The 24,548-nt window shown below is 37.2% G+C and overlaps 1 protein-coding gene across 8 annotated transcripts in view; it reads right to left on the bottom strand.

Annotated features, from left to right (window-relative positions):
- Positions 1-291: 291 nt before the first annotated feature.
- LOC134811538 (semaphorin-5B-like) overlaps positions 292-24,548 on the bottom strand; it is a 129,145-nt gene continuing 104,888 nt past the window's right edge. The window contains exons 3-16 of one of the 8 annotated variants that reach the window (XM_063818463.1): positions 17,037-17,187; positions 16,358-16,454; positions 14,551-14,649; positions 10,321-10,482; positions 10,012-10,176; positions 9,617-9,788; positions 9,007-9,236; positions 8,673-8,808; positions 8,178-8,326; positions 7,791-7,951; positions 5,373-5,428; positions 4,692-4,841; positions 3,643-3,852; positions 292-1,824 (exon numbers count right to left, since the gene is read on the bottom strand). In XM_063818463.1, coding sequence (XP_063674533.1) covers positions 1,532-1,824; positions 3,643-3,852; positions 4,692-4,841; positions 5,373-5,428; positions 7,791-7,951; positions 8,178-8,326; positions 8,673-8,808; positions 9,007-9,236; positions 9,617-9,788; positions 10,012-10,176; positions 10,321-10,482; positions 14,551-14,649; positions 16,358-16,454; positions 17,037-17,187 — 2,231 coding nt within the window. In that variant the 3' untranslated portion in view covers positions 292-1,531. Of the gene's footprint in view, positions 1,825-3,024; positions 3,118-3,642; positions 3,853-4,691; positions 4,842-5,372; positions 5,429-7,790; positions 7,952-8,177; positions 8,327-8,672; positions 8,809-9,006; positions 9,237-9,616; positions 9,789-10,011; positions 10,177-10,320; positions 10,483-14,550; positions 14,650-16,357; positions 16,455-17,036; positions 17,188-21,592; positions 21,675-24,548 lie in introns of those variants that run through there. The other 7 variants (XM_063818464.1, XM_063818470.1, XM_063818468.1 and 4 more) reach the window with 7 other exon arrangements.

Raw genomic sequence — 24,548 nt, 5'->3', positions numbered from 1 at the left:
AAAACAAAATAAATTGGAGAATTTGTTTGAAAAATCGAATCGTTTCAAATATCAGGCAATATCAATTTAAAGGATATTTTTGGCAATACGTTCTCTTAAAGTTAAGGTTACAAACTTTCGAGTGAGACAACTACAGATTTATTCCCTCGTGAATAATGTAATTTATAAAACTTAGCACCGGAGTCACTTCAAAAACATTGTGCATATATTTACCTGCACCTCATAACACTCCAAATGAACGATAAATTAAATGTATAACAAAATAAATAGCATAATTATTTACACAGTACATAATATCCTGTCGCTAAAACACCCTCTTCAGGACGGAATAAAGGGCTTAAAGTCAATTCATAAGGATAATCTAGTAATTGTCTTGGCCATTAAAAGATTTAATAAAAAATTGTTTCAGCTAGTTTATATTTTTGTAGCCATAGTAAAGGATCACATTTTTGTGAGTTTTACAGGGATGATTTTGAAGCACCGCATTCTTTCCCACTCCCAATAGTTCTCGAAGCATGATTCATTGAAAGGTAACTTCAATATATTTCACCTGACGGTTCAATGTCGACATATCATTTCGTTTCTACAGCAATTTGACCATACATGACCAAAGAGGGGTGCAGCAGGCAAACCCTAATGAATAGTAGTGAAGATGTTCACGCCCGGAGATATATTTGAAGTATTGGTTTATAATAATTTTGATTCGTTCGCCTATATTATGTAGTATGTTGGAAAGGGCGACCGGGAAGTATTAAATGGTAAAATATCGCGACTTCCCTCGGAGTCTGACATTTTGGAGCTTTGCAACATTTAAAATATAAAACCATGCTCAGCATTTAGATCAAACCATTTAAAAACCAAAATCACAGCTTATTTAAAATCAGCGGTCACGCCTTGTGGAAATCCAAAATTGATTAAATTTTATATTATCATTATCAAGAAATATTGCGCCGCGCTGAAAAACTGCGCATTTAAATGAAAGTCCGTCAGCAGTAACTGGATCACATCAACTAGAAATCCAGGAGAACACAATCATAGTTCAGTTTTTGTTTATTAATATCATATTTATCTCATTTTTAAGAGAAAGTTAACTAGCGAAAAACAATCAGAACTCAGAACCTAAAACTTCAGAAATGACTCAAAATGAGCAGCTAAGACACACACTCAAATTCATATCACTACCTTAATTCTACAGACTAAACATTATTTTGTAATGCTTAAAAACAGATACAAACAGAAGTAAAAATAATAAATACACAACAAACGGTAAATATTCACGCAACGTCAAAAGTAAACGAACAAATCTCAAATGTTATTCCCCTCGCCAGAGGCAAACATCTTGTGACGGAATCTGTGAGCAGATATGCACGGTATCTGTGAGAATTTTTTTGCATGTACACCCATTTCATCAATGTTCTCCCCATTTTCAAGCTTGAAATTTGTAAAATCGCAATCATATCTGTTCTGTTGGCACAATTATACAAACACATGAAGAAAATACGCTACTTAATCTAGGACCATGGTTTTACTACTACACGTTGTTAGTTCTGGTATTATATACGGGTATTCTGTCAGAAAAGTCTTCTGATTTGGGTCCTTGTGAGGCAAGGGGATTGTAATTGTGCTGAAGATTATTGTTTCCCATTTTTTGGGGCGGTTTCCTGCTGGCATAACACCACTTTCTGGCCAGATTAAGGGCCAGCAGCGCTGATATCAACACAAAAATTCCACACAGGGTTGCCATGACGATGGCAATTTTTTTCCAGCCAGCTGTTTCACTCGTAACAGCGTCCTCGTTACCATTTCTACCGTCGGGATCTGCGGCTGAAGAAGTGAAGGTTGAAGTGGTTGCTGTAGTCCCTCCTTCTCCTGGCCCTGTCCTGCCGCTCCAGCAGCGGCACTATCCCGCGAACAGACAAAACTATTCACTCTCAGCAGTGCCACTCTGGGACAGCGGACAAAGCAGCAAGAAAAGACGGGAAAATGGCAAGGTCCCACATATTTTAAATAGATGATTGGTTTCTAGGAGCCTTACCGAGCTCCTAAAAATGATCAAATTTTAAATAATTCAATTCAAACAAAGAAGAAAACTAGTCAGATAAGTAAGCATCATTCTGTTTCATTTTGCGGGTTAAGTTAAGTGGGAGCTTGCCAAATTCATTAACAACATTCAGATTAAATAGGTTTAGCGGGAGAATAACACACGCGCAGACGCACTGACAGACAAACAGCGGAAGCAATAGCTTTTATAGGAGCACACAATTGGACATGCACATATTATCACACAAATTGTAACACGCTTCACACACTTTTCACACATTCTTACACTAACATTCACACACTCTTGTACACAAAACTCCAAAACTGAGAGGTGAGGGACATCAAGTTACGAGAGCACCGGGACACCACATCTAAACTTTAATACATCCGTTTTTATCAATGTCCCTCAATTTCCCTCAACAACGTTCGAACAAATGAGACGGATCTCAATAGTCTATATTAACAGTAAGACACATTGGGAAAATTAGTATGTTACAGATGCGAATAGGAACATGACAAAGGAATGAGAAGAATTTGAAGGGGGCTTTCAGTGACACATCAGCTATATAACATTGCACGACGACTTTAAAGATAGCCAGATATCTCCTTCTACTTTGCTTTATTAAGAGTTGCATGGGGCTGATAGATAGAAAGTTAGTTAGTGAAAACAGCAAGGTAACATGTGTCTGTCAGGCTTGTTGTCTTTGTCCCTATGATAGTGTCCGATAATATCCACCAACTTCGAGTGCTTTGTTTTTCGGGCTTTTGATAATGTTCTTCAGAGAGTGCTAGGTAGCGGTTGAGCGAGCTATATAGTTAAAAGCCGCGATATTCACGGCAAGTTCAGCTGACTACATTACTGTCCTATTTGCATGGCCGCCAAGAGGAAGGAAGTAGCGGCAAATACGAAAGTTAGAATTCCAAGCACTATGGATAACACTTTGTAGTGGCGGATGTTCGAGCTAAGCGTAATGAATGTTACACCTTCCGACGGGGCGATGCTCGGGTTGCTGCACGGAGAAGGTTCAACAGGCTTGACGTAGGGATCAGTACCGTCCACTACTATCTTAAAATATCCTGCAGTTGTTTGTGTGCTGTGTTAGCGGGAAAAGGGAGGGGCTAGGGGTTACTCGGTGTTAGAATTTCAGGCTGAAAAACACTCACATAATGCAGTTTGTACAAATATATAAAACGTTCGTACAGTGGTGAGAGTGTGAGTTTTCTGATAGCATGTTTGGTGTTGTTGAGTCTTATAAAAGTAGACCATGAAAGTGTGAGAACCTGAAAAAAGGAGGTTACAAAAAGCAAGGTCACAACAAAATAACACGCGACTCACATACTACCACACGTGAGGAGGATCAGAGGAATGTGCTTGATACCCAAAAATGAAGTGGATGCTTTGCCAATATCTAACACGTGCAATGAGTTGGTGTTTGTGCTGTAGCATTCTCACATATCTACACAAGATAACACTCGGACGTACCCGCACCACACGCACCCCAGACAAGATATTATCGCTCCGCGCGTCACCACGATCACGTGACGTCATGTCACGCGTAACGTGACGTCATCACATTACGCGCGAGAGAGTCAATACGGTACCTGTGCTGTTATTATTGGTGACGCTCTCCCTGGTGGCGGTGACGGGCTCCCTGGTGATATCCGTGCTTTTATCGGGCGGTGGTTGTTTGGTGGTGGGTGGTTTGAGTGTTTTAGGTACTAGCTCTGTCGGTTCCGGCTCTGTTTTTGGACGATCTGTCTCATGACTGTCCGGCTTGGTCGTCGGTTTGGGAACGGGAGTCGGATCTCGTCCTATGACATGTTAGTCAATGAAATAGCGCAACACATAGCTCACGTACACAGTTTAGCTCACTCAAACACGCAGCACAAAATCATACACTGTCTTAGTGAAGCAGTGATCTGAACATACTTCAAAAATATGATAGTATCACAAAGATACAGTTACACAAGCAAATAGGCATGCAAATCATTCCAACATAGAATATTAATAAAAATATCGGGAGTTTGGAGAAAAAATGGAGCTCGCAAACTTTTAATCAGCGGAATCGATTGTCACAGACACGAAAAGCAACAGCAGATTAGCAGAGATCAGTCAGAGTTTTGAGTCAGAGTTTGAGTTAGTCAGATCATGAGACATTCCCTAGTTCATGCACGAAGTCCCATGGTTCAGAACTCTAGGGTTTCGAGGACATCACGTCCCTTACCGCCAAAAACGATTCCATGATATCTACCATGGGTAGGAAGAAATTGTTTAAAAGACCTGCAGTTTTTAATGAATGAGGTTCAGAAGGGTTTTAAGTGACCATACTAGCCCTGAACCATGCTACTTTTTGATCACGGGATCTACAAAGAAAAGTTGTTTTAAATCATGATTTTCAATTTTTGCACAGGCTAACAGAAAGGCAAGGATTAATTGACATCTCCAGACAAAAATCGAAAGAATCACAAAAATCTAAAGCTGTAGGATTGAGGTCGATAATATAAGAACAGATTTGTTGCGTATGTTGCATGCACGGATCATATAATTATAAAGAATTGAAGCACAAATCATTTTCATGATCATTAAACTTGCTCCCGATGCTACCGAGATATTAAAAGATAGAGGGGTGGCAGTGGGAGATTTCCGTTACCTTTGGTCGTCGGCGGCTCTGTCGGCGGCGGGGCGGTGGTCGGCGAAGGCGTTTGAGTGTTATCTTGTCCTGGATTGAGAGTAGGGTGGTCTAGTGAGTGAGGGTGCTTACTTGTGTGGTGGTGAGGAGTCGTGGTGTGGTGGTGATTAACTGTTGGCCAGGGGGACATATATATTAGTACAGCGGATTACTACAGCGGTCAACGTATTATAGTACTTCTACTAGCACCGTGCTAGTGTACTTTTATTATTTAGCTTGAATAAAGTATCTATTGTTTAGTTCGGAATAAAGGGTTTAAATCTTTATTCGAATCTATCTCCTGTTCTAATTGTATAGATTTCAGTGATAGACAAAACGCAGGTTAGACTGCAACAGGATAACAAGACACACGGTTTAACACAGTTAAAGATGGAACAACCGAGAATTCTTTTTATGAAAATGGATTTATCATGGGTGATTATCAAAGAGCTTGATTAAATCGGAAAGACGAAAATCATCAAAGAGAAAAAAAACAGAAAAACCACAAAATCTGCAAACTCAAAAAACCACCACAGAACACGTCACATCACTTGTCAAGAGTGACGTCATGACAGATAACGTGACGTCACGATACCTGTCGTGACGTCACAAGACAGAAGGATGAGATTACGTGACATTTATACGACACTATTAGATACGTACTTTCACAGGTACTTTCATCAGGAGCAGTGGCTGTCAGGCTCTGTATCCAGTCCGAACTGAAATATAAGGAAGGTTAATATATCTTACACGTTCCATTCATCAATTGCCATGTTAATTGTTAAAGCAACTGATATTCAAGGCAATGCAGAGATTCACAGCTGTTTCTCAATGGATGCTTTTAGTACATATTGTAATTGTATCTTAACTATAATTTCGCTATGAATCCCATCTTTAAAACCCGTGCCTGTATCTATTAATATTTTATTGTTGTTTGATTTCTGCTGAATATTAATCCCTTCCTTACTATCACACCACAGAGCGACAAAACTGTCCGTGGAGACAGCGCTGCTGACGTCACCAGGCAGACATCAACAGCTGACGTCACCAGACAATAGACTTTATGATTCAGCAATAACATTCCGTAGCTATTCTACTGTCAAGTAGCGTATTTAACTGTTAATTGAAGATCAACCTGCCACAGTTTTGATGATGTCATCAACAGATTGTGTCAGCATCATCACTGGATTGAGTATGTGTCACGAGAGAAACTTTTAAGTGCTTGGTTATAAAGTTACCGGTAAAGTTAATAAATGGGAGCATCTGCTGACGGCATGGTTTTTCTCATTTAAAAGTTGATGGTTTAGGGAAAGCCACCCATGTCTTGGTTGCGGCTGTTACAGTTAAGAAACATATTCTGAAGAATTTTAGGTATAATAAGATCAGTCTTAAGAAATTATTAGGTTATGATATTAGATTAGACAGTCTACGTAATGATAATATTATGAAAACAGTATATTTATATTCCCTACATTTTCAGAAGGATCAGCCCATAATTTGATATATTTCAATTTCATTCAATTTAAGATTCACAGATAAGACAAGTTTTTATCTTAGAAATACGCGCCAATTCAGATAAGAGAAAGGCCTCTATCAGCGAAGTGTAATAATCTTCAAATTGGGTATGATATACACTAATTCATTTTATCATGATAATGTTCAAATTTGGCATGATAAATAATTCATTTTTGAATAACTTTGCTAAGATAGGCGGTGACGTCAACAATTTCGAAACGAAAAGGAAATAATCGTGGCAAATTTCCTGCTAAAAACTTGATAATTCAGAGCGCAAGATAAGTCAGCTTTCCGGGTAAGATAAATTTATGGGACGAATAATTGTGATAATTACTAGGGTGCTCTAAAGTTCTTGCTGAAACATTTCTGTTAAACGTCAGAAGTCAGAACATACGTATATCATGGCTTGCTTGTGGACGTACATTGTACAGTAACACTTTCCAAGTTTCGGATTACGTCCTATGCTTTAAAACTACGTTCATAGTGTCAGTGAACGCCAAAATTCAACGGGATCCAGTAAGAATGTGGTTTTTAATATGGACGTGGAATGTGGATGATTACCAGTTCATTAACTGATGAAAATTAATCATAATTTTCTATAGAAATAACACGGGGAAAAATGAAAATAGATATAATATGTAACAGAATCTTGAGCTTTTCACATAAACTCACATCTCAATGTTATGTTATTTTGTGCTATGACAGACAGGGTCCACTAGAATAAAATGTACAAATAGCTTGACTGCAACATTAGATAGGAACACAGATAGACTATGTTAGCTTGATAGGGGGGGGGGGGGGTACCAATGGCATAGATGGCATAATGGAGAATTGGCCAATAAAAATTTCCATTTATGCCATAAAACGTATGCCATTTATGCCATTTTTGATATAATACATTTCTATTTTCTTTATTTGTCATATGAATCTTTAACAATCATTCCAAGCGTTATAAAGCATGAAAGATGTCTCTTATTCAAGTACTAATAATAATTTGCGAATTTATAGTCAAATATGAAGACCTAAATTCATGGCATAAATGGAGAATTGGCCAATAAAAATTTCCATTTATGCCATAAAACGTATGCCATTTATGCCATTTTATGCCATTGGTACCCCCCCCCCCCGCTTGATAAGAAGTTGTTATTACATGAACGTGTAGCTGGATATAGCTTTAAGCAGAGGTTACACATGAAGAGTAAAGGGAGGCCATTATGGAAAATATATTTGCTTAGTTTAAAGCAAAACAAAGTTGATCCTTTACTGGTTTTTATTATTATTATATTAATAATAATATTATTATTATATAGTTTAAACCCAGCTTGTTTACGTAATGCTCCATAAGTCGGATGGTATATTTATTAACGTATAGCTGCAATATGTTGCACTTACGTGCTCTCGTCAGACACGTAAAATAGTAATCCTTTGCCAATCCTGTTATGGTTTCACTGACTAACTTGTTTAGTGAAAAGGAAAATATTAAAACACAAAGTTCCTAAACTCAATTTACGGATATAAACTAAGCTGACCAGGAATAACCAGGAATGACAAATGAATCCGACAAACCTGCAGTCTGGTCTGCTGGTGCACTTTCTCATCACACTACACCACCCACAGTAGGGATCCAGTGACGCGTAACAGCAGTTCTGGGTCAGGTTCGGGAACCGGAGACACCGCGATATAACTACTTTGGAGACCGAGGTACCCGTACCCACGAATAGATAGTTCTGGGGAGATTCCACCGTCAGTAGGGTCAACATTTTATGTGAGTCCGAGTGAGTGATTATGTGGAGTGATCGATGAAAGGTTAAAAGGTTTTAATAAAAGGTTCAAAGGTATTTTTAAAAGTAGCAGTTCACACCATTTTACTTGTTTTTTATCTAAAATATACTTCACAATGTTCTATTGAAGTCTGAAAATAAAGATTTGATTTGATATCGCTAAATTTCTCACAGGATCGATAGTTTTCTCAAACGCCAGAAAGTTGACGCTTAAATCTGATTTGGTGTCTCCTTTAGCAACTTGCATGGACTCAATAAGGATAGGCTTGAAGGATCCGTCATCAGCTGTGCGCCATGTAACCTTCAGAACTTTCCCCATGTCTGAGGGGATAAATATGATATTTAGAAACGTAGGTTTTGGAATTAAAGTTTTCCGATTAAATTATTTTTGAATAATTGAGCGCTAGCAACATATTGATTGCTAGGCTACATAACGACAAGGCCACATAATTTGTTAAAACGGTTTTTGACGTCAATGGGCAGACATCGATATCGAAAGCACGTAACTTTATACTTTTATAATGCACATTATGCATAGTTTATGCATAGTTTAATTTTCTCCAATTTCGATGTAACTACAGAGACAGTGAGATAACCAAGCCACGTTAGCAATAAAAATCATAGAAATTATTCGTGTCGGTCATATGAAATTTAACAAGCTGCTTACTAGTTCCAATGAAGAGAACAGGGTTTGAGACGTTTCTAATGTTGGAGTCCACCAGAAGTTTAGTAAACTGCGGTCCCGACTGCAGGAACAGAGGAGGATCCTTCGACGTGACGTCATCAACAGTCAACATCAACTCCTGACATTATTTTAACTTAGTTTTAAAAAATGAATATTTCTGTGAAAGTGCCTCGAATTTAATAAATTTAATAAACATTACCATTGTCTACAGATTAAATCGAGCGATAAAAGAATAATACCAGATTATGAAAAAACAAGGTGAAAGGTCATTGGGAGAAGGGTATTAATCGTTTTTTCAAGGATTATGTCAACTTACATATATATCTTCAGATTCCGCATTTCCAATATCTTCACAAGTAGGGGGAGTCCTCGATTTGGCTTTAGGTCGGGAGCTGCCAACAGTGTTGAAGTGATTGTATTTAGCGGTGTTGAAGTTAATGTCGATCTCGGTTAGGTTGAAACGACATACAACTGAACCACTTGCTGAGGTGTCACCCTCCGAAAATGCTGCGTACAGAATCCTGTTATCGTCGATAATACCAGCTCCTGGGAGTTGAACATAATTTAGTAAACAGTTAACAAATCTTTAAATATGCGTGGTTTGTTCATCCGAAACCACCAGTTTTCCTAGTCATATGAGAAAGACATCCTAAACAATGAATAATGTAAGTATTTCTATTGTTTCTATTAATATTTAATCGGGAAGGGAATATACAAATTGTAGCAGGTAATTGTATCAAGTACAAGAGTGTATACTGTATTGTGTATAGCTCTACTAATTTGACTCAACATAGTCATTGGCAAACAGCGGCACATTACCATTTGCAATGTGCCGCGTAGATTAATTCAGTTCCGAGATCACGGAATGGGAATATCCATGGTGACACTGTGACCTCTTTAGAAATTAAAATAGTGTTTCAACATACCGACACGGTTGTACGTAAAGGTCTGCTCTCCAAAGGTTGGATCTGTGACCTTGTTCTCGCAGTAAATCCGTGATTTTACGAACGTTTGCCACAATTTTGCATTATCGAAATATTCCAGATCTGCCGCTACTCCCGTGTCTTCTTTACAAACTCTGGCAATGCGTGATACAACCTGTAACCGGAATATTACAAATTCTTTAAACTAAAACTTTTAAACGATGACAAAATAAATAGCCGCTATTTATTTTTAAAAAGTATCCTTTTAGAGTAAACTCTGATCACCGTTTAAATACCATTTCAAATGGTCCATTTGTCCAATAATATTTATATTATTGGACTCTTATAAGAGTATAAAACTGCACCGTTTCTCTCGATCTACACGTAACAGTACTCACCTTGTTGACTCTGTCTCCAGTGGAGAATTCTATTTCCTGGAATAGGAAGTACGCGTAGTCACCGCTGCTGAACGAAGCGACGAACTTTGCACGATTAAGCACCTCAATACTGGGGCTAGTTGCCACAATGTTTACAAAGGAAGCTTTTTCGCCTTCTCTACCGATCTGAAAAGTGGAATTATGCAACAATTTCCTTTATTTGATCATTTGTCCATTCACATATTATATTAGATTTACTTTTTTAAAATTTATCGGGTCCTTTACAATACAATACATAGAAAATTATAAGGGGCGTGACGGTCTAGCTACCTTAGCACTAGCAACAACAAAGGCATTGTCAGCAGCGTCACCCGACATCATAGAACCAGCAAATATCCTGCTGTCTGAGAACGCAGCTGTGTTCTGTGCGTTCTCGTTAATAGGGACAAACCCCTCACCACTCAATCGTTTGAACTTGGTTAAGTTCTTGATCTGAAATGTTAAGAACATGATGTCATGGTTAAATAATGTCATTGCATAGTTGATATATGCGCGGAGGAATACAATACCACTTTTCCTTCCTTCTCGTCTTGTTTTGCAGTATAATAGTGCTAGCATCTGTCTAGTCAAGGATCCATCAGAATCGCCCTATTTCTGAAATCCTTGTAACTCAAAATTAGAAAGGCCGTTACGGTTAGCTGCTTAAGAGGGTGTGAAATGTCCGCGGCCACAATAATTACAATAATCATGAAGCAAAATATCACAAGCATCTCGTAAGAGTTATTTCAGTTTTCTGTCGAAAATAATGATCACTTCCCCGCCATTATAAAAAACATATTTACTATAAAATTTCTCAACTAAGATCAGTAAAAAGTAATTCATCTTATCATTTCTTTCATATCAATTTTACACAAGAATACATATCATTTCTACGTGATATAATTATATGCTCCATACACCCAATTCTTGTCATGATCCGATTAAATTTAGTCACAGTCGGTATTGTTTTATCCATCCTCAAGTCTTCAGAGTTCTCAAGAATCTACATTATATATTTGAGTTGTTAGGAGTAGTGCAGGTTGAGGTATCTTATATTTGCTTGTTCTGAAGTTGGTAAAGAGGTTTATCTCAGGAGAGACTGTGCAGTGGGTTCCACCTGGTACCAATCTCTTCTTTAGCCCATCCGACTCGCTTGCAACAGAGGAATCCTGCAGAAATTATTACCGCAGGACAACGTGAAGGTTAAGTGCGCGAAGGCCAAGAAGTGACAGGAAGTATGCCTTTCATTTATAAGTCGCTACTGTTGGTAATTGCAAAGAGCTTTATTTCAGCACTATAGACTGGGCAGTGGACGTAGCTCCACGAGGCACACATATCTAAATTTGGCTCGCTTGCAGAGGAATTCTGCAGAGATTATTTCTTCAGGACATGCTGTGAAGATTAAGTGAGCGGGGGACAAGAATATATCTGGGGGCCTTTTCCGAAGAAAAAAAAAATGCTTAAGTGATATGTAGACCAAGTAAATTTAGAAAAATTGTTTCCGAAACTATACTTGTGTAATGTGTTTCCGAAACTTCGTTTCATATTTTAGTAGAAACTCGCGCTTAAGTTGTTTCTGAAACATGACTTAGTCACGTTTCGTGCAGAAAGACGTGAGGGGGGACAATGTATTGTTTGGGAAATTTTTCAGGGCTATTGTATTATACTGCATAATTATTGTTTTTTATGTAATATATAGTCTCACAATTTCCTCCGTTCGCAAAACATTTTTATAATCTCATAAATAATTCTACTTCCATTTTGATAACATAATTATTCGTTCCCCTTTGAGTTAATTATAATTATTGCACTTAAGTAACCTCCGGACCATACTTACATTTTAAGTGAAAAACAGCGTACTTAAGTATGTACTTAAGTAAAACATATCGTACAAAATTTGACTTAAGTTTTTGTACTTAAGTATCTGTTCGGAAATACTTTTTGCTTCCAAAAAGTTCTTGAAAAAATATTGAAAACTGATGGAGTTATTTCAATTTCAATGAAGACATTTTGGCTGGTATTCCGAACCGAGATATTATGTGCAATTTTCCCAATTTTGTTCATGGAGGTCTTTTTACTTAGTATCCACTATATTCAACAAACACTGAGTTATATCTTTCACATAGAGTTTAGTCTCATTAAAAAATATTGAAATTTTATCGAATTTGGGCAAAAGCGAATTTGGGCAAAAGCGTATGCCCAAATATGGGCATATTTTTTTAAGCTCATAGCTCAGCCAATTTTTGACCAATCTGGATGGAAATTCATGTACTAGTCCTAAAACAGGCTTATCTTGCGAATCTGAGTGAAAACTATAGTTCATCATGTAAATCTTAACGAAGAATCTAAATCTTCTAATTGTAGGTATATTAAAGTATATTAAAATGTAGGATTTTTTCCGATTTTGACCCGGGGATATACTTTAATAAACTTTAATATGGTTAACTTTACACTTAAGTACCGTTTTTCACTTAAGTCCCGTTTTTCACTTAAGTCCCGTTTTTCACTTAAACCCTGCATCTTATCCTCCTTATTAACTACTGATCTATTATTATTTAATTTTATTACGGTAAATCGGGGTTTTACTGTATATATATTTTATACGTTTGGGAGGTGTAGTCTGCTGACAGTGCTCTATCGGCTAGCTTAAAGTGGAATACAAGAAAAGATCATGCTTTTCTATTGATTGAAACGTTTGTTTGACGTAAACCGTCGTTTCATTTTGTAGATAATATGAGGATTGATATTGTTTTTATAACTATATCATGAAACGGTTCGTCTGCCCACCTATTTGATTGTTTCACTTGTTTGAAATATAATGTTCCTGCTTGTCTGTAGATGAGCACTTTTCGTGGGAAACCAAGCAACAACATTAAATTATTGATTTTATATCATTTAAATTTCGGTGGTTTGGATCCAGCTTGTTCCTGATCATACGTAGCTTGGAGTGTCGCGCTTTCGAATCTTTGTCGGTGATATTCCTAGCGATGTGGCCCACATCGGCACTTATCCTCGTCACAGACCCGATTTTAGACCTGGTCCCGGCATATTTTCGGTCCAAGCCAAAGAAAGTGGTCTCGGTATATCCATGAAAGTTGATTATTCTAAGTCACTCTCAATAACTCCGTCATTAAACACCTATCATTGTAAACCTCAGCACCCACCAAAAATTCAGAATCCTTTAAATCGACAATATATAATTTGTTGCACGACTCAATTATTCAATTGCAAGTTCAAAAAGCTCATTACCCAGTCCCCAGATAACAAGTCGCACTAGGAACATGCCACAATCAGCTGATTCTATCATCTTTCTTGAGAGTAAAGCTAAACTCACCAGACACTACGCGTGGGGGTATGTTATTATTAAACTCTCAACACATTAGTATAAATGTTATTTAACTTGGTTTCGTGTTTCTGTGGAACCCCTCGGAAGACATCTGATCAATGACGCTCAACTATTAACGCTAAAGTTTATTATAAAACCAAACGACTTCATCGGATCAAAAAATAATAATATTGCATACGCCGTCTTAGGTTACCCCTAGGGAAAAGAAAAGTAACGATAGCAAATAAAACATAAAAATAAAACATAAAGTAAGGCTCATTTCCCGGAAACTGATTCTCTTGAGACTTATATTTCCCATATTAAGATTACTGTAACACGATCCTCTTATCTCTCTGCTCGTTATTAAATTTACGCCCCGTAGCAATTCAGATAAGATCCAGATTACGGTGTTACCTATCCTACTTCCCACAACATTTGAACCACATATACTGCAAAAACGGATAGGGCAGGCGAGGCGTAACAGAAATTATCACCATCGACTTTTAGTCTCATTTAAGAATTTCTGGGATCATTTCAAAATTTGTAAACACCGGATATTTCTAAGCTGTGTTTATTCTTGTTGTAAGTGTACTAACATCCAAGGAATCCTGAGATAAGTGTGGTGTTCACCTGAAGCAGAGAATATCGTACAGGAACAATTTATCATATATTCATTTCCAATATTGTTCCTGTACGATGCAGGAACAATATTGAACAATATTGAAAATAAATATATATGATAAATTGTTCCTGTACGATATTCTCTGCTTCAGGTAAACACCACACTTATCTCAAGATTCCTTGGATGTTAGTACACTTACAACAAGAATAAACACAGCTTAGAAATATCCGATCAGAAATTCATAAACGAGACTAAAAGTCGATGGTGATAATTCTATAATATATATTATATATACATTATACATATTATATCCAATCATTCTTGGAGGAAAAACTAAAGTCAAAGAGACGTGGGCTTTTAAAAGGGTTCATAGTTGAGTATCAATCACGGCAAATAATGATAAATACTGTGTGGCTCCAGGAGTGCCCCAGGAATGCCACCAGAAGCCAAATATCAGAATTTTAAAGATAACCGTGTGAACATTCATTGTACTTATAATCCTGAAAACTGTTAACCACAGCTTAGATCGAAACTAATTACGTTATTTAAAAAACCAAATATTTCAAATATTTACCTCTCTGATCTGGCAAGCGTAAGCGTTAGTTCCACACGTCAGGATCTGGCCTGTGTCTGGGAGAGGAAGAAGCAGCCGGTTGTAATTCTTGCAGGATTCCTGCAAAATCAGGAGACATATTAATCATCGTTAAAAAGTTTGCCGGTTACTTATGCTCAGAGTGTCCAGCAGTTTACTGGCTGGAATGGTAAGATTAAGATATGGGTCAGACTTCTGACCCAACCCAGAGAAAGATTAAGATATGCCTTTGTAAAGATTGCTAAAGCGTTAGAAAGTTCCTTATAGCGATAGAAAGTTTGCAGATTGTTCGAGCATAAGATGATTTCACTCTAAGATCCATTCTGTTATACAAGAGCATGAATATTCTGGTGATCAAATCATTGCCGATTGCGAAATAAAATCTTGTAATAGTTGAGGGCGCATCACCCCGTACAGCTACCGCTGCACTTTTGTAGAACAAAAGACCACTTAACTAAAGCTCAGTGAGCGGGGTGGGGTTGCAGTCGATGGAATTGAACGATCATTTATATATTCCACAAGCACTTAAAATTGAACGATACTTCCATCCATTTAAGCTGAGAAATCCTTCATTAATTGGGAATCTATTTTGATTCTGAATGGCCGTCGATTGTGCAATGCAATTGATAAGCGCTTTAACTTAACTCTCTATTCGAGCCTTTTTGTTGTGATAAATACAACTGGAGGCATACGGCAGACCAGATTTTAGTATCAGCATATCGTATATCGGGTTGTTAACTTAATTTATTAATTTAGTTTAAACGAATGAAGTGTAACTGTACGTGTTTTTGAAACATGAAAAATCAATATAATCTGCCCTTATTCTCAGGAATATAACACCTTTTTTTTGTATTGATAAAGTTCTGATGGCTCTGTGCTTCTCTTTTTTCTACCAGAGTAATTTTTTACATTTTTAAATTTATTATAGAACGGAAACTTTCAGATGGTCATGACATATTATTATACATATATTGGCTGGGATATTTACAAATAACAGATAATAAGTTTAAAAGTCTATGACTCACTAGAACGAACGCTTTTTATATTGATTATTTAATAATCCGGAAAAAATTTCCCGTTTAAGACAGTATGGGGCATGGCACCGCCTTTTAGCGGTTATTACATATTTTGATAAAATTATACATAAATTGTCTTTATATGTACTAGCAGGAACCCGTCTAATCCTAAAATGGTGTCAAGACTCAAGAGACTAAAATAATTATTACCTATTTAATTCGCGTTTTTGACACCACTTGGGGGTCCAAATTTTGGGCACTAAAATTCTTATTTCTTGATCTATATTTTATTTTTTCATGCTGATTTCAGTTTTATATCTTTACGGTTTTTGCGGAACGTCGTGTTAAAGTTGTTGCCGTGGTGTCAGTAAAATGGTACGTCTCACTTTATATATAGTAAGATGCATTCCAGTACGACAAAGGACATCGCCATCGTTCGAAATTTGCATTTACCCACGAATGATTGATTTAATGAATAGAATTGTACGATCAAATGATCTTTAGGTCCAATTATTGAAATCAAAACCTTGTTTGATGATCAAGAGGTTTCTTCTCATGCTCAGTTTTTTATGCCAGTTTTTAGATCAAGCTCGCACTAAATTATATCTGTTTTGACCACTAATAAAGCATAAGTATGACAGTACAAGATTTATTTCGTTAATCTTAAGACATTTCTACCGTCAAGGAACCGTCCGCGTCATAATTAAATAATTTAATAAACAACCTAATTCACAATGTAATAATTTAATAAACAACACAAATACTTTTCTTACCACACAGGGATGACGGGCGTCCACTTGTTGTAACTTCTCAAACAAGTTGTCTGTCACGTCAAAGGCGAATATGTTGTCCATGGCACCAACAATAAGTCTGAAAATAAGCAGTTGTTGAATTTCTTTCTAGTAAGATTGAAAGGAAGGGGATAAGATACTAGATAACTTATTTGTGAACAATTACTTATTTCCGAACGGCACCTAATGATTTTATTAAAATTTGATCTGTGAGTTAATTGTTGAGGATTTGACGAGGTAACACTTTGGGCACAAGTATGCTAACTGCTAATGATGTAGTCATTAAAACGTACATTAATCGCAGTCGATGAAGGAAAGACCCCTGCTCTCTTGCTACACACTTACTCATGATTCCATCATTATTTTGTCTACAATTGCAATTCGTACCCTATGTGATTGAACCACTTGAGATTCCGGGTCCATAACTCCATAATAACAATAATTATGCTAATATTTATTATGGCCGGTACTACTACTACTACTACTAGTTTGGCCTGTAAATTCCCACCCTTGGGCCTTTTCTGTTGCGATAATCACAGAGTCACTCAACATCACCGTCTTTTCTCTAATTGGAGCGAATTAATTGAAGAGATGGAAAGTCTCAAATTTTACTTAGTGTTTCGCGGTGGGCCGCCTGCCGCGCGCCGCCTTATATTAAAACCTGTTATCGTTATAAGACATGTAATGGTTGCGGTAGTCTTGGACGTCCTTGTTGAAGTAGCATTTTGAGCAGTAGTTAGTGGTGTTGGAACAATACTGTGGTACGATGAGGTCGCCTTCTTCCGTGCTCCAACACTGCTCTTTGAATATCACTGAAAATAAAGTTGGTCATTATAAGTTTTCAATAAACGAAAGCTGAAGTAGAGTGTATAGTGAATAGTTAGGGAATATTTACAGAATTTTATACCGTAGTTGATTTGAAATATTTTTGAAAAATTATGTCTTGGTGACATGTGTATTGTGTTGCCATATTCAGTATTTTACATTAATAAGAACAACTTCGGACAACTTGATCCAAATTAGAAAAGCTCGAAATTAAATAGTCTAAATTAGAATGAATACTTTGAACGCTTAGTACTAAGCTTGCTACTGCTATTAAATTTGTAAGCTCGAGAAAATTTTATAAATTCATTCGAATTTGAGATTTTCGAAAGATTCGTCTCGAATCACTCATGCAGTACCACAAAATTACGACAATTACTGTACTTTTCGAAAGACATATTCAATTTCTTAAGTTTAAACATTTAACATGGTTAAATTTAGAATACAATTCTTATCATGGTATGTGACCTAGTATGTGACCTAGTATGTGACCTAGTATGTGACCTAGACTACTGACAAGACAAGAAATTTCTATAGTAATAGAGCGACTAGAGATCAGCCAATGCTCCATCTTAAAATAAAATCCTGTGATCATGATCTGAATACTGCAGATCTCTTCCGGGCCAATACATTGGTGATAATTCAGTCTAAAAATGTAATTTTAGACTGAGAGGCGAGGCCCTAGTATAGGCGCAATTGACTATCAGTAACTGATAGACGAAAAATTATGACGTCACTAAAACACTAATGATAATGAATCGAATTGAGAAACCCGATATTGCACACCTGCAGCGAAATTGCAAAATAAATTATAGACAAAAAAGTGCTTCCTGACGTAGTTGTATATGTGGAGAATATGTTCGTTTTATTTAGAATTTTTGCTTCTTATGAAAATTTCAATATTCATTTTTTGTCTAAAATTTTTGTCTTTTATTTAAAATTGTTCAGTCATCACGTATCTCCAATAATTATGTCTGCAGCAGCAGAAGACTTAAATTAGTTGGCCATTCATTCTCTCCAACTAAAGTTCAACAAAGCTCAAATCTTATCCATATGCAGTTATCTGACTTGCCATTTTTGCGAGTCATTTTTAATATGGAACGTAAGCGTATGTGATGTGCGCTTACGTTCATATTAGCAATGACTGGCAATGTTAAAAAACCATGACAGACTGCAACTGGTCATTGGAAAACTGGCCCAGACATGTCTGCTGCAGTAATCTATAAGTTGTGGGTTTGAAAAGGTGTGCACCTCATCATGGGACATTGTGGCCTAAACAAACACCTCCATACCATTCGCAAATCAAGCACAAGTGCTTGTCCTATGTGCGGCGACGAAGAGGAGACTGTCTCACACTTTCTTGGACAGTGCCTGGCTATTGCCCAAATAAGAGAGCAATATTTCCAGGACTACTACCTCTCCGTCAATGACATATTCGACAACCAAAACATCTCCACTATCATCAACTTCGCAAACCACACTAAACGCTTAATTGTGCCAGAGGAGCTGGACCAGACTGTTGTAACAGAGCGACTAGTGACTACTCACACGTTCTCTTATTTCACCTCTCTCTTCCACACCCAGCTACCACTTAAGCGTTCATTTATGACATATCTCACAACACTAACCATCATCCTAGATTACACATTCTGATTCCACCGGCATCCTCCCATAGGACTGCCATACCCCAGAGGTAGGCAAAGCATCCACATGCTATCCTCTCGTGGGCCACCCAGGCCCAGCCTCTCCACAAATACATATATAGTCAACCCTATAGACGTACTATGTTACAGGAGAAAATAGAGGTAAAAGAAAAAGAACTTAATAAACAAAATTATGAGATCAATTTGAAACGTTTTCTACGAAATTTAGCACCGGTTAAACTCGAGCTCCCAGTTAGATTTCAAATTCTGTATAACCCGACGTTAATTATATCTGATAAGCCGGGGTATAAAGGCCACGGTTGCCCAGTCCTTGGTATATTTCTCATGCGTTGTGTTTAAAAAAGTTTTGATATCAGGAAAGGTTAAACATGGTAGAGTGCAGATTTTGTCGGAAACATTTTAACTCTGAGTCGGAACGAAAGAATCATGACAGAAAGTGCCAGTCAGAGTAAGTTTGATTTACGAGCAATTTTTCGGTAATTTTATTTTCATGAAACACCTTATTATTACGGAACATTGTCAGTCGACAACGACCACTTTGACAAACTTCGCAGATGAAACGTATCGATTTTCTTTCGCCTTTATATAGAAAATGTCACTTTTCAGTCGACACAAAACTGAGAGGTTCGAATCTTACTGCCAGAGACTGGGCTACAATAACTGGAGACAACTATCCCAAGATGCAATCAGACGACTCGGCCCCTCAGCCTCACTTAACGATCTGTTAGAGTGCGTTATTCAGATGGAGAAGAAACGGAGCGGGAAGAGATAAGGAGATTGAGCAAGTCGCGGATTTGCAATTAGTCAATTTATCGGGTAGAATTGTAGGATTGTCACCTTATAATAAATATAATGATGGCTAATCGGCGAAGGATCGTTTGTCGTTGGCTGTTGTGTTTGCTAGTATGGTTAGTAATATTTGAATGATTTTATTGTTATATGTATTGTTAAATTATTAATTGAGATTTGGAACGCGTAAAAATTAAGGCTTGTTGATACAATAAGCCTGATATAAGGGATTGTATTTATTTGTGACGATTGATTTTGCAAATCTGAATCATTCAGTTTGATGGGACTATACATTCGTTTTTTGAATATTATATTCATTTTAGAGTCAAGATTCCGCGACCAACAGAAAGGGAGCATATCTTTTTAATTATAAATTTTAAACATGTATTCCAATTTTATTTAATTTCAAGCGTGTTGTATCATTTATCATCACACACAAGCATTCAAAATACGGACACACCGAAATCTAAAATAAAATGTCATCGTAAGAAACTAACGCACAAGTTTATAATTGATTTTGTCGAGATTCAAATAAAAATACCGTTGTGAGATAATTGAAAAAATGTTATCCACCGCAAGTCCAAGAGAATCACAGTCATGGTGACGATTTGACGGTTCTGCGAATTGTGTGACACTGTATCCCTAAACTCCGCTAAACTTGGCCGTGACACATGCTGTGGCCCTAGCCAGTGACCACCCTATCACGTCTACAAGAAATAAAAAACAATATTCTACCAAATAGTGATACCCATGACCATTGGCCATGCTATAGGTAATGGCAATTGGCAATGATATTACTCAAGGATCAAGTTTCGGATTGAAAGTCACGCCTCAAGCTGGAAAGTAGACAGAATTAAACGTGTACGTGGTCTAAATTCTGCAAAAAATATAAATTTAATGACTAAGTAAGTTTGAGTAAGGTACTACTTGACACAATGGTTTATCAGTTATCCAGTAGTGACGATTAGCCAATTACAGATAAGACAATTCTTTGGGTTATTTGAGAACCGAGGGCTATGGAGTTAACGTCACGTTAGAGAGGCCACTGGCCAGTCACGTACGTTTCTTAAATGATGGACCAAATTCTTAGAGAAAGTATCACGATTTCGTAAAGTTTGCTGTTTCATAAATCTTCAGGCAATGTCAGCAATTGGAAAAATCAGCTTGCAGCATCGCGATCGGCCAATCAATTTTTCAAGTCTCAAGATTCTTTGCACTACTACTTCATAGCAAATAATTTGAGAGATGATACAATTTAGGAATTCATGAAAACGATTGTGCGTGACTGGTCTCCTTAAACGTGTCTAGCTTCTCCGGTTTTTTAAATTTACAATTTCATCAAATACGGTTCATAAAATTAGAGACATCGAAAGTTGGACTTCCACATTTTTCTACGCTAATCTTGTTTTTACTTTATATTTTGTATTGTAAGTTGTGAAAAAATGTTATTATGAAGGAAAAAATAATGAAATTTGTTGAGATTTTCTGAAATTTAAGCCGAATGCATTGTCTTCTCATGCAAAGTGAACTACTTTACAGACGTGAAGGGTGAACCCCTCCTTCGTTTAACGATAAGACTTATTTGTCATGACCTCTTTCAAACAGTTTGTGAGTTAGGGAGATAACGGTGTGAAAGATCGGGGAAACGTTTTACGAATTATTTTCACAAACAGGGCTGAGAGTGTGAAGGACCTTAATCTCTTAATATCACAGTTTAATAATTTGGCGGTTCAAACATCAATTCCTTAAATCTTATCACATGACTCAATAAATAAAACAAATATTTATATTGGAGTCTGGAGATTAAACCTATGATTAATTTTTACAGAGACAGAAATGACATGAACATTCCTGAAGTAAAATTATGTTGGCTTCATCTGATGTCTTTAGGTTCATGTCATAAAAGGATCAACGAATGTCTTATAATACACGAATAACTTACCCCCACTTGGAATGAGGAATCTGTTCGCTCTTGTGTACGATCAAAAAAGCAACTACAGAAACTAACTAAGGCAGTGGTTCACACTCTGTTGAAATCTCGTTAGATTTTGGACTCTCAATTTATTAGGGACAGGGACGGAAGTTGAGTGTGTCCCATATTCTAGCAGTGCTAGTAGTACCATACCTAATCGTCCAGTATTATACAGGGTGGAAGATTACTTTGGACCACCCTGTATTATATTCTGATCTCTGTGGCAAGTTTGCTCCCTGAACCAAAACCGAACCAAACCAAAACTAATTGAAAATAACATTGATGTTTTGTACAGCTCTCTTTCAACGGAATCTCTTCTCCTTGAAAGTCCACCGCCTTTTCTGAGAATTGAATGTTTCCACGAAACATTATAACCCTCTATTTACTCTTGAGGTGAACTAATTTGGCAACAAATATCCATAATTAGTTTAAGTAAGTTGCGGCAGTGCACCGTATAATCATTTTCAGGGCAGCAGTCTAGTCTACTGTCTCCCCCTCAGGGGTTCACTGCAGAAACTTTGAGACAGAAACAGTCAGGAACTTTGGAAAGGGGAATTCGGTGTGATTTCTTTCGTGGAACTCGGTTTGGAGAGAGCATGTGCCGACAGACTAAGTCACACTGGAATAGCACCACCTTCGATAAGATTGGGACAGATAAATGGATATAGACAACATATCAACGAATGTCTTATAATTCACGGGTAACTTATACGATCAAAATAGCAACTACAGAAACCAACTAATTGAAAATCTGTATTTAATTATATACATAAACTTTTTGGTTCCAGCTCTCTTTCTTCGAAATATTTGTATCTTGAAGACCTTAGACCCACCGCCTTTTCTGAGAATTGGATGTTTCAACGGAATATTATTACCCTCTGTTGCGGCAGTGCACCGTATAATTATTTTCAGGTCAGCAGTCCTGTCTCCATTAAAAGACGCTGCCTCAGGAGTTCACTACAGAGACAGAAACAGTCAGGAACTAGCCAACGGGGGGATTCAGTAAGCAACGCAGAACGGCTAGGGAACATTTGGGAGGGTTACCTTCCACTCCTGGTGCGGATCTAAACATCGCCACAGGAATCATTCCCATCGATCTAGTGATAGAATAAGAAGCAGCAAAAGGAGCTCTTAGACTCAAATCTAACAAACAGTTCATATAATATGAGCTATACAGTATAGGTGACATAGGTAGGTGAGCCTATGGTAAATCAAAATAGTGACCTCACCACGCAGTACGCACACGCCACACAAAACTTAGCGAGAAGTTACTAAACGCTATCGACCTCAACTCTGAATGACAAGACCAACAGACTACATCTTAGAATGTTGGTTTTACCACAGAAATATCTCGTGTCTCAGAATACAAGGAGATAGAGAACGATACCAACACCATCCAATGCTAAACTGAAAACTGAAAAATTAAAAGTCGAACTTTTATATTCCACTTATTACTCTATGGCTCTATCTTTTGGTGGTCATCTTGACCACAGCCCCCTACGAAGAAGAACACAAACTAAGACTCGTGACCGAACTTTCGAGGGGGTGTTGAACCGTGAACAAACCCTTGCCATTTTGAAATAACTTTTTATGGCGTTTTTAATGTAGAGACATATTTTGAACTTATCGCATCCACCAGATTTCCGATCTAAACTCCTTTTTTAATTCGAACAATTCTTTACATACGACATTGCATTTCAATTATTGTGAAGCACAGAGACTCAATTCTGATAACCATTTTAAATGGATTTGATTAAATCTTAATCATAGGGAAGTTGAAGGATTACTACAGAATGTAAATTTCATCAGAACTAACAAAATCTCTTACATTTGTGCGTCAGTATTTATCTTTCTTAATATTCGGGGTGGCTCCCGACACACTACAGATCTCTTTAGAACCCGCTGTAGAATTCCACAGAACATAACATAACGGTGAAGCTTCACCCAATATCTATCCGTGAAATTCTCCAGAGTTGTGCTGGGCTTCCCTAATTCTGCCGAAATCATGTTGAATGATTACGGAGAATTGATCGTTCGGAAGACAAAAAAAAATCATTGGGGTACAAAATACTCCCAGTGGGTGGCAAAAGAAGGAAACCTGATTTTTTTAAAGGACATGATTTAAATGACTGTCACAGTTTCGGAAACATCCAATATAAAGAGGAGACTGTAAATTGTAAAACCAGATATTTTTAGGGCACCTATTTTCGGAATCAAATGATTCAATGAGTTAACAGCAATCAATTTCGCTGCGCAAATTTTCGCGGATTTTTGGGTCCAAAGACAGGATTAATTGCTAGCAAAAATTAATTGTTTAGATTAATAGGTTGGGTTAATTATGGACTATTTTATTTGGACGGCTGAATTCGCTGTACACTGTACAGGGTATCAGTCATTACTTCTAATAATCTACTTCTAATAATCTACTTCTAATAATCTACTTCTAATAATCTACTTCTAATAATCTACTTCTAATAATCTACTTCTAATCATTTCTTACAACGATGCATGCTAATGATTGGATTACTTATGTGGGGAGGCCATCGGACTAAGAAAGAAAGACAGCTTAAAGAATCAAATTTGACGCAAATTAATGACATGTCTTATTGGTTCACGTATCATGTGGTAACCGTCTCCCTAATACATATAATAGATGGGCCTATTGTCTATTTGCGCTCAGGTGAGGTATATCTAGAACCGGAGTCCTCCAGACAGGAATTATAAAACTCAAAGCTAATACTAACAATTCACAGAATTGTCAAGTCCAGTTGCCACAAAGATAAGCTCTTAATTGGAACCCATAGCTATACAAATCTATCAGATCCAAGCGCATTATATCCAATTGTGCTCTGGAATTCACAGATCCTTCATCCTAGCGACTCTCGCGGTGAAATAGGCGAATCCCAATTGAGGCTCTAAAATCTGA

Source organism: Bolinopsis microptera, chromosome 2 (genome assembly GCF_026151205.1).
Source record: "Bolinopsis microptera isolate Bmic1 chromosome 2, MBARI_Bmic_1.0, whole genome shotgun sequence".
In the NCBI taxonomy this organism is placed as follows: domain Eukaryota; kingdom Metazoa; phylum Ctenophora; class Tentaculata; order Lobata; family Bolinopsidae; genus Bolinopsis; species Bolinopsis microptera.
This window is presented reverse-complemented; position numbering and strand designations above follow the sequence as displayed.